The sequence below is a fragment of the Artemia franciscana genome, chromosome 9, assembly GCF_032884065.1.
Source record: "Artemia franciscana chromosome 9, ASM3288406v1, whole genome shotgun sequence".
In the NCBI taxonomy this organism is placed as follows: domain Eukaryota; kingdom Metazoa; phylum Arthropoda; class Branchiopoda; order Anostraca; family Artemiidae; genus Artemia; species Artemia franciscana.
In genome coordinates, this window is record NC_088871.1 from 4,292,447 (window position 1) to 4,307,038 (window position 14,592).

Below are 14,592 nucleotides of genomic sequence, written 5' to 3' on the forward strand. Positions count from 1 at the left end.
GAGGAGGAGTGTGCGTAGCTATGTTGACCTCAGGTGGCTTGGTGCTGCAGTGAGTTATTAGTAGTAGTATTAGTATTTGGTTGGCTTGGGTGAGGAAATATTAATCTTTCCTAAAATCCAGTATTTTCTTGTTATTTTTCTCTCTTTGTGTTGTAGTGATTGATATTTGATAGTGGAAGTCAAGAGCTCTAGCATTGCCCTTTAATTCCGATAAAAATAGATCAAAACCATGATCTCGTAAAATTTGCATTTTTTTATTTATTTTTATCGGACTTACTTCTTATTCGAGCTCGTGCTATATCATCGTGCTCAAACCTTTCGGGCAATGATGGAAGTGTGATCATCCATAGAATAGCTTAAGTTCGGCTTGAGCTCTAGCATTGCCCTTTAATTCGGATAAAAAATTGATCAAAACCATGATCCTGAAAAATTCGCATTTTTTTTTTACTCTTTATCCTTAGCTTTATTTTCATTTTTATTGTTTTTTTAATAGATTCATTTGTTCCTAGCATCCGACCACCAGACCAGAGAGGACAAAATACCAACACATGAAGGATTTTTATATAATTATTTGCAATAAGTACAAATTCCTACGGTATCGTGCTGGAAAGTTTCTGGCAATGGTGTAAGTGTCATCATCCATAGAATAGTTTAGGTTCGGCTTGAGCTCTAGCATTGCTCTTTAATTCGGACCAAAATAGATCAGAACCTTGATCTTGAAAAAAATCGATTTTTTGGGGGGGAGGGGGGCTTACTTCTCATCAGTAGTTGATTTATAATGTAATAAACGCGAAGAAAAACTAGCAACAGCAAGACCTACAAATTATGTACAAGGCAGTGAGGAAATAAGGTCATCCAGACATCAGGAAGGGGGTAGTGGGAGATTTTGGCTAAATTAAACTCTGAGTTTGTCTCAGTACCAAATGAAAGTAAATTTTCCGATAGTCTCGAACAAGAAATTTTTATTTTATTATTAAGTACAGAAAAGGCATAGAGTAAATTGCTTCTATTTCCTCATATATTAATGTAATGTATACAAGCATTCTACATATTACCATATTGATTATCTAGCAAATAATGAAAATGCCCCTGACTAGCCAGAACATCTGGTAATAGCACTAAAAACAATTCAGTAATATAGAATTTTATTTTATTGCAGAGTTAACCACTGCAATATTTTTTCAGAAAAGAACTTTATGTCATTTCAATTTTAGATCTGTTGCTAGTCAACTCATTGCCGGACAACCCGTGATTGCTGAACACTTTGATAATGTTACAATATACTTTAGCGATATTGTTGGCTTTACATCTCTCTCAGCTGAGTCAACACCAATGCAGGTATGTACTCACATTAATTTAAATCGTGGTGATGGCTCTTTTTACCAGTGATAAAGGTTTTAGATGTCCGGTGCAGCACAAAGATCAAGAGATCAAACCGACTACGGCCGGCACAATCCAAGATCAAAACACATTTCTTAAGAAAAACAAGTACTTACCAATTGTATTTTGATGCTGCATCGGAAACCGCAAAAATAAATTTATGCCTGTAAATAAATTTTCTTTGGTATTATTTAGAAAATGCTTTTCAAAAAATAGGTTTTTCGAGGAAAAATAAAAGAGCCATATCTTGAGATATGTTGAGATTAACAAATGTTGAAATAAAAGCAGCACTGACGTTATTATCGTTATTCATCGTTATTCAGCCATCTCAGATACCCGATGCCAGATGCTGATCGGAAATCAAGATACGAGATACCCGATACCAGATGCTACATCGGAAACCACGAAAATAAACTTATGCCTGTAAATAAACTTTCCTTGGTATTAAAAAAGAAGTTTTTCGAGGAACAGTAAAAGAGCCATATCTTGAGATAAATTGAGATCAATAAATGTTGAAACAAAAGCAGCACTTGCGTCATTATTCAACAGCTATCTGATATACCCGTTGTAAAAAAGATTAAAATCTAAAATGTGTATAAATAAAGTCATATGTAATCTTTTAAGGTTAAACCTGCGGAAATTGCTGTGTGAATCAATGAAATTTAAAACAATCAGGAATTAAATGAATAATTAAACAGTTCGTGGTAGCGATTTGTAAGTAAGGAGTGATGCGGCTTAATAGTCACCAAAACTCTAAGAAACTAAGTCTTAATAAAAATTAAATAAAAAAGAACAAGTTTTTCTAACTGAAAGTAAGGAGTGACATTTAAACTTAAAACGAACAGAAATTAATCCGTATATGAAAGGGGCTTTTTCTCCTCAACGCCCCGCTCTTTATGCTAAAGTTTGACTCTTTCTCTTAACTCTACTTTTTAAAGCAGTAAAAAACTTTAGTGTAAAGAGTGGGGCGTTGAGGAGGAAAAGCCCCTATCATATACGGAGTAATTACTGTTCGTTCTAAGTTTTAAGTGTGTCCTAGGTGCAAAAATATGAAATTTCGCATTTCTTTCCAAAAGGAAGATCATGGATGCGTGATTATTTGTTTCTCGTTTTGTTCGTTCTCCCCAGAGACTATCACATTGAACCAATGACCCTAAAAGATCGAGAAAGGGCTCAGTTAATAGGATATCAAAGGTTCTAGTGCCTTTCTTGAGTGACCAAAAATGTTGGAGGGCAGATAACCCCCTCCCAAAGTCACCCGATCAAAATTTTGAGGGAGCCATGTTTTGAGCGCAGGCGAAAAAATAATACAGATGTCTTTGAGGATGACTGGAACCCTGGAGTCCCTCGCGGAAGGGCTGTAATCTACGGGAATTATGTATACGGGAAGTATACAGGTTTTTATTAGGGGGGATTTTTCTGGTGGAGGTGGATGAGGGTTACGCGGAAGCATTTGTCTATGGATGAATATTTTTCGTGAGGAAGGCAATTTTCCATGGAAGAGGAGCCGGATTTCCCAGCATTATCTAAAGAATGATCAGAAATTAAATAAAAAACAAGTTTTTTCAACCAAAAGCAAGGAGGAACAATAGAAGTTGAAAATAGCAGAAATTATTACGTATATGAGGGAGGTTGCTCTCTTCTCAATGCCTCGATCTTAACGCTAAATGTTTTTTAAAACTTTTAAAAGAGTTTATTATTCTAATTAAAGGACCTATGTGATTTTGGAGCCATTTGGAAATATCAGGAAGAAAAAATCAAACTTAAGCATAAAGAGCAAGGTATTGAAGAGAAGTCGACCCCCTCATATTCGTAATAGTTTCTGATTGTTTTTTTTTGTTGCTCATTAGTTTCAGTTAAAAATAAAAACTTCTTTTTATTTTGTTTAATCACATAAAAAATTACCACTAATACCACGGATGAATAGTTTAATCCTAATAGGAATAGAGATCAAAATAAATGTCAAATTGAATACAAAACGAGTAGAGGCTCCAACAAATGAGAATAGGACTAATGCCCAAATAAATTTTCTAAAGGTCAGATTATTATTTTAACTTGGCAGAAAGTAATTATATATTAAGCAATCTACTTTTATCTGTCCTCACTTAATCAATAACACAACAGCAAAATGAAACCACGAAACTAATCAAGGTTTAAAAGAAGAGCTACCGCAAGTAATATATGAAAACTGATCAGGGACAATATATTTTTTGGACTATTTTCCCGTGTCCTAGCACCCTCCCCCATCAAAACTTCTCTCGGTTTAGAGAGCGATCCCTGAAAGTTTCGACCCTAATCAACACTCAAGATCAAATATGCCCACCTTTTCCATTTAAAGCCTATTCGAAAACAATTAGGAATGTGCATCATTTACGGCCCTTACTTCCCGGAATTCAGGGGTCCTGGCATCTCCTGAGAATTATTTGGCCTCTTGACTACCTTGAGCAAATGGTCAATTCAAATTTTTATTGGAAGTCTTGGGGGAGGACAGGGGTTTGAGTTGAGACAAAAGGCATGGAAGGGGGTAGGGTTGACATGTAATCACTTCTGACTTTTAAAAAAGCCAATTTAACTTACAATTTCTATTTCGATGAACTAACTTTGAAGTTTCTGTGACCAAGTTGCCAGGGATAAAAAAGAAGTGCTGGAATTTTGCCTCTGAAAGTATTTTTCTTTTATCGGCTGTAATTTCAATTTTGTAGTGGGCTGATTTGTTTGTGTCAAACTTTCCTCCTCCTTTGTTCTACATGTAATAATGAAAAAAGAAATCACCAATGCAACAGCACAAACACATAAAAAAAAGTAAGACAGAAGGAGAAAAGGAAGATTGTTTTCCTACATTAGTAATTAATATAGATCAGTACTTGAATGAGGCCTTATTTTCCTCATTCATTTTTCAAACGTTATTCTGGATGACTCTATCGCAAGTGAATTCTGATAAAAAATACTTGTATTTTAACTTAAGAATTGTCAAAAATAAACTTATTTAGCCAAGAAACCTCTTATAAATCATAAATGATATTTGCCCCCCTCATATGGGGATGGAACTCTGTGACTTTGATTAGGGTTCTATGGAGTGAAATGTGGGGTTACATTTCATTTATGCAGCTGAACATTCTATTTACTAAATAAATGGATTTTTCATTCGTCTTCATTAGTTTAACTGGATAGAGCTATAGTCTTCACAAAATCTGACAAAAATTATTTTTTTCATGAATTTCCAACATGGAACAATTGATAATTGCAGTACTTAAAATTTTAAAGGTTTTATTTCTGGAGGAGGTGCCAAGATTCCACGTGGTTTTTTTCTAAGGATTACCAATAGACTTGAAGGGGCAATTATTCGAATTATTAAGGATGTCAAGGATTCTTTAAATGAAGTGACGAATTCTTTAAAGAGAATATTACAATAACTTTGATATCTAAAATCCTTGCAAGAGGTCAATGATCATGGTTACTGAAACATAGTTCCAAAGGATATTAGAACTGGGTAATTTGTGATATTTAACATAGTTTTTTGAAAGAAGTGCCCTTTTTTTTGTCACTGCGTGTCATCCAAGTGATGTGTTTGTCCATTATTTTGAGTTTCATTTCCTAGCTAAATGCTAAAATCACATTTGCACTAATTTCTGTTTTTTCTTGTGCCTTTAAATCAAAACATGATATTTTTATTTTTCACAAATTGTCCTCTGCGTCTGTAATGCGGGCTGGATTGATTGATGCCGTCTCAGTCTCCTATTTTTTGTTCATCACGATTTGGCAGCAATAGCCTACTGATTTTATGTGTTCGTGAAAATTGATGCAAATGACAAAAATGTAAATTATAAGAGTTCTGATTAAGAAAAATGATTCCATAAGGTCCAGCTCCTAACATTTTCATAAATACTTTAGTCGTCTTATAGCCGAGGGTCTGTAAAAGTCAAACCCAAGACTAATGAGACCAGGCTAAGGTGAAAGGTATTCTGTTGAAGACTGTTGAGGTCTCAAATTATATATATATATTTATTATCCTTATTTAGTAAATGCATTATATTATGAATGTTTAAATTTTTAAAGAATGTCATTAACTTTACTTCGTTACTTTACGTTTACCACCGATTTTCGTTAGAATAATTGCATTGTTTAGAGGAGCCGTCCTCACTTGTGTTATTTTTTTATTCACCAATCCAGTATGTTTGTGGTAGTACGTATATTTAGTGTGCAGTATATTTCTATTTTGAATTGCCAAAATAAAGTGTTAGTCTGCCTACTTCATATCAACTGACACGTTAATATATCTTATTCCCAGGTGGTCGATCTCCTTAACGATTTGTATACGTGCTTTGATTCAATCATAGAAAACTTTGATGTGTATAAGGTAAGTTTCTTTAATAGCAATGCATTAAGAAAGCGATATTAACGTCTCTTTTACCTACAGAGCAAAAGTTTGATCCTCTCCCCTTTACTTTTTTCAAAAGAAAGCGCATAGTAGAAAAGCTATGAAGTTCAATAGGTTGAAATACTGGGTATTCAGAATGTTATTAACCTATATAATTGGTTAACTTCCGCAATTCCACAGAAAACGAGATCTTATATATAATTAAATAAAAAAACTAGTTTTTTTAACTGAAAGTAAGGAGCGACATTAAAACTTAAAACGAACAGAAATTACTTCGTGTATGAAAGGGGCTGTTCCCTTCTCAACGCCCCGCTCTTTTTGAACGCTAAAGTTTGACTTTAGCGCTCTTACTACTTTATTAAACAATTCTACTTTATTAAACAGTAAAAACCTTTAGCGTAAAGAGCAGGGCGTTGATATTACTCCAAGGAAAGATCCTCCCACATAGCCCCCTCCCCTCAACCCCATCCCCAAAACCAAAAAAATCCCCCTGAAAACGTCTGTACACTTCCCAATAACCATTACTGTATGTAAACACTGGTCAAGGCTTGTAACTTGCAGCCCCTCCCCCAGGGACTGTGGGGGAGTAAGTCATCCCCAAAGACTTAGTTATTATGGTTTTTGACTATGCGGAACAAAATTGCTTTCTCAAAATTTTGATCCGTTGAATTTGGGAAAAAATGAGCGTGAGAGGGGGCCTAGGTGCCCTCGAATTTTTTGGTCACTTAAAAAGGGAACTAGAACTTTTCATTTCCATTAGAATGAGCCCTCTTGCGACATTCTAGGACTACTTGTTCGGTACGATGACCCCTGGGGAAAAGAAAAAAGAAAAAACAAATAAACACGGACCCGTGATCTGTCTTCTGGCAAAAAAAAAAACACGAAATACCGTTCTTTTGTAGATAGGAGCTTAGAATTTTTGTTACAGGGTTCTGTGATACGCTGAATGCGATGGCGTGATTTTCGTTAAGTCATTCTGTGACTTTTAGGGGGTGTTTCTCCCTATTTCCCAAAATAAGGCAAATTTTCTCAGGCTCGTAACTGTTGATGACAAAGACTAAATTTGATGAAACTTATATATTTAAAATCAGCATAAAAATACAATTTTTATAATGTATCTTTCAGTATCAAAATTCCGTTTTCTTAGAATTTCGTTTACTATTGAGCCGGGTCGCTCCTTACTACAGTTCGTTACCACGAACTGTTTGATTTAATGATTTTCATTGGAAATCTAGTAATTTATGTGCTGATTTAGTGATTATTATGTTTAGAATATACAAAAAGTCATTAGAAATAATGATAACTCACTAGGGGTGGCAACCCTAAGTTCAGCCATATCTGATTAAATATCCCGAGGACATCGAGTCGGGGTATTAGGGGGTAGTTGTTGAACTACGAAAAAGTTGTTCAACTACGAAATCCTGTTAAAGAAGGGTAGGCTGATTAATTAGATGCGGTAATATGTCTTTTAAGGCATGTTTTTTATATCTTAGTATAGAATTGCAACCAACATTTTCACAAAAAAAATCTGTGAGCTAATAGAAAGTTATTGCTAATAATTATTTGTGAAATTTATGAACAGCTTAAATCGTGGTTGGAGGAAATTGGTGATTGATTTTGAGTGTAAAATTCAGATAAAACTTTTAATTTCTTTTATTTCAGTAGTAACTTTGAAGTTTTATGTTTTACAGCTTTTATTGCATTCTTACGCTTGTTGTAAAGTTTTAAATGCTATTTTATTTTTTGTTTAAGATTGATAGTCTCATTTCTTTACTTTTTTACCTAACCAATATGCAACTGTTAACTTTGATTAACAAGTTTTTTCATCAATTAACAAATTTGTTTCCAGTGTTTGGCAGAAAATTATAGCTAACGATTTTTAGTAACAGTTTGGATGGCTGAAAAACGCCTTCAATTAGTGTTGGGCGATAATTTGATTAAATCATATATCGGTATTTTTATTTTCGATATTCAATTGTCGATTTCGATATTTCCAATAATTTTTTTTGCTCAAATTAACTTTAGGTCCTACCAGAATTCAATAACAAAAATTGTAATTGAGAGCATTTTGCGCAAATTTTAAATAGTGTACAAAAGCTTCCATTACGTGAATGAAAATTCTTTTGAAAATTCTTAAAATTTTGATCGGGTGACTTTGGGAAACAATGAGCTTGGAAGGGGGCTTAGTTGCCCTCCATTTTTTTTTTGGTCGCTTAAAACGGGCATTTGAACTTTTAATTTCTTTTCAAATGAGCCCTCTCGTGTTATTCTGGGAACAGTGGATCGATACTATCACCCTTTGGAAAAATAAACAAATTAAAAGCAAAACAAATTAACTCGCATCCGTGATCTTTCTTCTGGCAAAAAAAATACAAAATTCTACTTTTTTGCAGATAGGAGCTTGAAATTTCTGTATAAGAGTTTCCTGATACGCTGAATCTGATGTTGTGATTTTCCAGATTCTACTACTTTTAGGGGGTGTATCCCCCTTTTCTTGAAAATCATGCAGTTTTTTTTCAGGCTCGTAACTTTTGTTGGGTAAGACTAAACTTGATGAAACTTATATCTTTAAATTAGCATAAAAAACTTTATTCTTTTGACGTATCTATTGGTTTTTTAGAGTTCGGTTACTATTGAGTCGGGTAGCTCCTTGCTTACAGTTGCTTACCGCGAACTGTTTTATAAAAAAAGGAGCTACCAAAAATAGGGAAAAAAATCAGATACTTTGAATGACATGATCAATTAGCCATCAGTATAATAGGAATTTGTATGAATACATAATACAAAACTGTTGTAAAAGGTAAAACTTGAAAGTCATACAGAGAAATGAACTATTTTAAAAGTGAAGCGGTCAAGCCTCAATAAGTAGTTTCTCAAAAACAAGGTTTGGGTAATTTCTTTGGGTACTTGTTGGTTATTGGAAACACATTCGAGAAGTGGAGTTAGGTTAATCCTAATGAAATATAACAAAACATGATGATAAAATAATACTTTGGAAACAAAATTTTGGAAACCTATACTAACCCAACCTAGCGTAACGTAACCTTCCCCCTCCCCCCAATTTGGCTTAAATTATAGTCCAATGCATTCGCCTGAGTCCAAAAAAAATTAACCAAAAGAAGCGACATTAAAACTTGAAACGAACAGAAATTATTCTGTAGGTGAAAGGGGCTGTCCCCTCCTCAACACCCCGCTCTTTACGTAAGTTTTGATTCTTTGTCACAACTCTACCTTTTAAAACAATAAAAACTTTAGCGCAAAGAGCGGGGCGTTGAGGAGGGGACATCCGCTCTCATGCATAGAATAATTTCTGTTCGTTTTAAGTTTTAATGTTGCTCCTTACTGCCAGTTATTTTTTTTTGAATGTTGAAGTAATGCAGGTTTTGAATTTGGCTCACCGTACGTAAATAATTAAAACTAAATTTGTTTATTAATTTTACTTTTTTAAACTAATAATTACCTTATGATAACCCAAGTTTGAATTTTATTTCAGTTGTTTAAGAATGACTCCTGAATCACAAAGGGCATTTAATTAGAATAATATCCTCTTTTAAAAGTTATAAAAGAAACTTTAGCGTAAGAGCGAGCTACTGAGGAGAGGCGACCAATCTCATATACGTAATATGTTCTGTTTGTTTTAAGTTTTAATGTTGCTTCTTATTTTCAGTTGAAAACTAGTTTTTTTATTTAATTGCTGATTGTTTTTTAAATAATTTTCCTCCGTGGAAAATTCTCTTCTCCCACGAGAAATTTCTCCATGGAAAGATTCTCTCACGTAACTTAAAATAGCGAGATTTGCAGAACTAATTTTAAGGCATAGTAACAATACGGCCAAAGAGGTCGGAATTGTTTTTATGAAAATGAAAGTCACAAGTTGAGCAATTCTCAAATGACTGAAATAAATGTAACAAAAGATCTTTAAATGATATACGTAATAATTTATCTTCATTTAATTTTTATGTTATTCCTTAGGTCTATTTTCAGTTGGAAAAAAAAACATTTTTTTTTTTTAATTGATAACAACCATAAGCCGAATACATGCAATATTTTTGATTTATTATCACATAAAAATCATAGTTGTGAAGCTGCTTAAGGTAAAATAAAATGCTATAATTGGCCGGAAAATAACGCAAACAAATTATAACTTATATTGGCCATTATTTTACAAAATTTGAACCTTGGCATAAAGAGCGAGGTATTGACGAGGGGGCAAACCCCTCATATTAAGTACATGAGGGATTTTCAGATTGCAAATTAACTTACGTAACGAACTTTCTATTTGTATATTGGAGACCACATAATCAAATGGGGAGGAAAAACGCTCCTGGACTTAGATTATGCTGATAATTTAAGTATATTAGATGAACGTGTGAGCAAAATGAATGAATTTTTATAGGTTTTGTGAGTTCAGAGTGCTAGAATAGGTTTGAAAATTAATGTTAAGAAGACTAAGTCACTAAGGCTAGGAATAAGTGAAGATGAAAAGGGGACGTTGGGTAACGAAAAGATTGATCAGGTGAGCAGCTTCACTTACCTTGGTATTATCAAACAGTTCGTGGTAACGAACTGTAGTAAGGAGCGACCCGGCTCAATAGTAACCAAAACTCTAAAAAATGGAATTTTGATACCAATAGCTACATCAAAAGAATCGCATTTTAATGCTGGTTTTAAATATATTAGTTTCATCAAGTTTAGTCTTACCCATCAAAAGTTACGAGCCTGAGAAAATTTGCGTTATTTTAGAAAATAGGGGGAAACGCCCCCTAAAAGTCATAGAATCTTAACGAAAATCACACCATCAGATTCAGCGTATCAGAGAACCCTACTGTAGAAGTTTCGAGCTCCTATCTACAAAAATGTGGAATTTTGCATTTTTTGCCAGAAGGCAGATCACGGATGCGTGTTTATTTGTTTTTTTGTTTTTTGTTTTTTTTCCCCAGGGGTGATCGTATCGACCCAGTTGTCCTAGAATGTTGCAAGAGGGCTCATTCTAACGGAAATGAAAAGTTCTAGTGCCCTTTTTAAGTGACCAAAAAAATTGGAGGGCACCTAGGCCCCCTCCCACGCTAATTATTTTCCCAAAGTCAACGGATCAAAATTCTGAGATAGCCATTTTATTCAGCGTAGTCGAAAAACCTTATAACTATGTCTTTGGGGACGACTTACTCCCCCACAGTCCCCGTGGGAGGGGCAACAAGTTACAAACTTTGACCTGTGCTTACATATAGTAATGGTTATTGGGAAGTATACAGGCGTTTTCAAGAGGATTTTTTTGGTTTGGGGGAGGGGTTGAGAAGAGGGGGATATGCTGGGGGAGATTTCCTTCGAGAATTTGTAATGGGAGTAGAAAATTTCCATGAAGGGAGAGCAGGATTTACTAGCATTATTAAAAAAAAAAACAATTAAAAAATAAAAGTGAAAAAGCTTTTTCAGCTGGAAGTAAGGAACAGCAATAAAACTTAAAACAAACAGAAATTATTACCCATATGAGGGGCTCACCTCCTTCTAATACCTCGCTCTTTACGCTAAAGTATTTTCGGTAATTTCAACTACTTATTCTACGGCTTTTGTGATTCAGGGGGTCATTCTTAATGAATTGGGATAAAATTTAAGCTTTAGTGTAAAGAGCGAGGTACTGACGATGGGGCGAATCCCCTCATATATGTAATAAAAACATGAGAATACAAAAGTTCTTTACGTAAGCTAATTTATAAGTTACGTAAATCTTTTACCAATAAAAAGATTCGTAAAAAATTAAAAGTTCTAGTTGCCTTTTTAATTAACCAAAAAATCGGGGGGCAACTAGGCTTCGTCCCCCGCTCTTTTTTTCTCAAAATCATTCGATCAAAATTATGAGAAGGCCATTGAGCCAAAAAAAAAAATATGCAAATTTCGTTTTGATTATTCCTCTGCGGAGAGCCAAAATCAAAACATGCATTGATTCAAAAACGTTCAGAAATTAAATAAAAAAAACAAGTTTTTTCAACTGATAGTAAGGAGTGACATCAAAACTTAAAACGCACAGAAATTACTTCGTATATGAAAGAGGCTGCTTCCTCATCAACGCCCCGCTCTTTACGCTAAAGTTTTTTACTGTTTTAGAAAGAAGAATTGAGAGAAAGAGTCAAACTTTAGCGTAAAGAGCGGGGCGTTGATGAGGAAGCAGCCTCTTTCATATACGAAGTAATTTCTGTGCGTTTTAAGTTTTGATGTCACTCCTTACTATCAGTTGAAAAAACTTGTTTTTTTTATTTAATTATTAGTAAAGACGGTGGGAGCAGTGAAGATGTTAAAAGTAGAATAGCTTAGGCTCAGGGTGTTTTTCCATAGTTAAAAAAAGTTTGGAAGAATAGGAAAATATGTATTCAAACCAAAATTAGAATGTTGGACGCTACAGTGATGACAGTGGTCAAAAATAGCTCTAAAGCATGAACGCTCCGAAAAGCGGACGAAAATTTACTAGATTTTTTCCAGAGAAATTGACAGTAGGTTGTATGAAAAAGGTGGTTCAATCTCACTTTCTAGGGCTATAATGAAAGAAAGGTTGAGATTACTAGGCCACGTCCTGCGGATGGAAGATCAAAGATTGCCGAAAATTGTCATTTTTGGCCAACCTTCTGGGGCTACACGGAAAGCAGGTCATCCTCGTCTGGGTTGGGAGGATGTCATAAATAAAGAGTTAAAGGAAATAGGAACTTCCTGGGAGGTTGTAAAGAGGGAGGCCTTGAATATATGATGTTAGAGAAGATAACTTGGAAGACCACACTGCCTTTCCATGACGAAAGTAAAACAGTTCAAAATAGGGATGATACCTTTTTATTGACAGTGAATAGATATAAAATATTTAACTGGATATTTCGAACACATATACAGTGTGCGTCATCAGCAGTAAAACATTTACTGCTTTTCAGTTTTCTATTCAAAAAAAAAGCATTAAAACTTTTCAGTAAATCAGTTTTACTGCTGATGACGAACACTGTATATGTGTTCGAAATATCCAGTTAAATAATTTTATATCTATTCACTGTCAATAAAAAAGTATCATCCCTATTTTGAACTGTTTTACTTTTGATGTTTGAGAAGGAGCGTGCGTAGCTGTGTTGGCCTCAGGTGGCTTGGTGCTGCAGTTAGTTATAAGTAGTAGTAGTAGTAGTTATTGTTGAGTGTGTTTCCAATAACCAACAAGTACCATTTTTTGATTTTAGTTAAATTTGTATTAATTTATATTTTTAATTAACTGAGAGATTTATTTGTTTGTGCTCTGTTGCTTTTACTCTGTTTGTAAATATTCAAGTTAAGAAGGATAAACTTATAGTTTAAAATTTTTGCTATTTAAATAATATTTTGCTCTTTAGAAGGGTCATGACTAGATCAGTTTCTCTAAGGAAACTTATCGGAGAAGCTTCAAAAATGATCTACAAATTTAGTGCTATAAACTCCCCTTCGGCTTTTTTTTACCAATTTTACTATTATTTTCTAATTCCTCTGTATTTCTGCAGTTAACAGAAGCTTCATCCAAATTTATTAAAGTGTCAACCGTGTTTTATTCGCCATGGATGATTTACTTTGTCATAAATTTCCTGGAAAACAATATCTTACTGGCGTATTTTTTCTTAATAATAAAACTCATAATTACTTCATAATTTATCTTTGGCTTCATCTACTTAATCTCCATGAACATAAAAGTATATTTAATTGAAAGTGCTTGAGCTTTTTTTCCTTTTCGTCTTCTTCTGTGCAATAAACATTCGAACATGGGTTATTAAAACACTTTTTTTCAGATTAAGCTTGTGAAAGGGTGAATGTAATTTCTTTGAAAGGTAATACGAGTAGACTATCTTGATCACATACTTTTGAGACTCAATAATTCAATAATTTTCAAAAAAAAAAGTTGAAGAGAAATACACTATTCTTATAAGAAAAGGCTATATTACTGGAACTCATTAATTTTTAAAGTGGAAGAAGAAGAAGAATACAATATTTTTAAGGGTTCATTTCTGGAACTCTGATTCAATGATTTTTTAAAAAGTTGAAGAGAAACAGACTATTCTTAAAAGAAAAGGGTATTATTCTGAAACTCGTGATTCCATAATTTTTAAAAGGAAAAAGAACAGGACACTATTCTTAAAGACTAATTTCTGGAAATCATGATTCTATAATCTTAAAAAGAAGAAGAAGGAAAATACTATTCTTAAACAAAGCTATATTTCTGGAACTCGTGTTTCCATATTTTTTAAAGAAGAAAAAGAAGAAGAATCCAATATTCATATAAAGTATAAATCGTGATTCCATAATCTTAATATAGGTTAATCTTAATCTAACTTAATTTTAATTTAATAGATTTAATTTAATTTTAATTTTATTAGTTTTAAGGCTAGCATGACGCCAGTAGAATATTCTATCAAATATATTTTCAAGCACTGAAATATTCTGAGTATTCCATGATAATTACTTTATGTATTATCATTATAAAGGAGCAATAATTGAATATTTATTTATTTGTTTATGTATGTATGTATTTTTTTCTCGAGAACGGCTCCACATGTTTTCGGGAAAATTGGCATCCTGGAATATTCTGGCCTAAAAAATAAACGTATTAGATAGGTAAGAAGTTTGAAAAAATTCGTCAAGAACCTTTAATTTGTAAAACAATTATTTACCTGAGTGATGTCATTTTAATATACATTAGTATTGCAATGACGTTGCCACATTTGTCACACTTAAGTGAAAAAATTGAAGATTTTCATGTATAAATTAGTATTGTAATTAGTACATGTGTTTTAGTACATATGTATACGTGTTTATTAGTACATGTATATACATTAGTTATGCAA

The 14,592-nt window shown here is 33.5% G+C and overlaps 1 protein-coding gene across 1 annotated transcript in view; it reads left to right on the forward strand.

Annotated features, from left to right (window-relative positions):
* Positions 1 to 14,592, forward strand: part of LOC136030909 (atrial natriuretic peptide receptor 1-like) — a 259,668-nt gene that overhangs the window by 165,640 nt on the left and 79,436 nt on the right. Inside the window, exons 13-14 of the mRNA XM_065710006.1 lie at positions 1,215 to 1,338; positions 5,669 to 5,737. Coding sequence (XP_065566078.1) covers positions 1,215 to 1,338; positions 5,669 to 5,737 — 193 coding nt within the window. The remainder of the gene's footprint in view (positions 1 to 1,214; positions 1,339 to 5,668; positions 5,738 to 14,592) is intronic.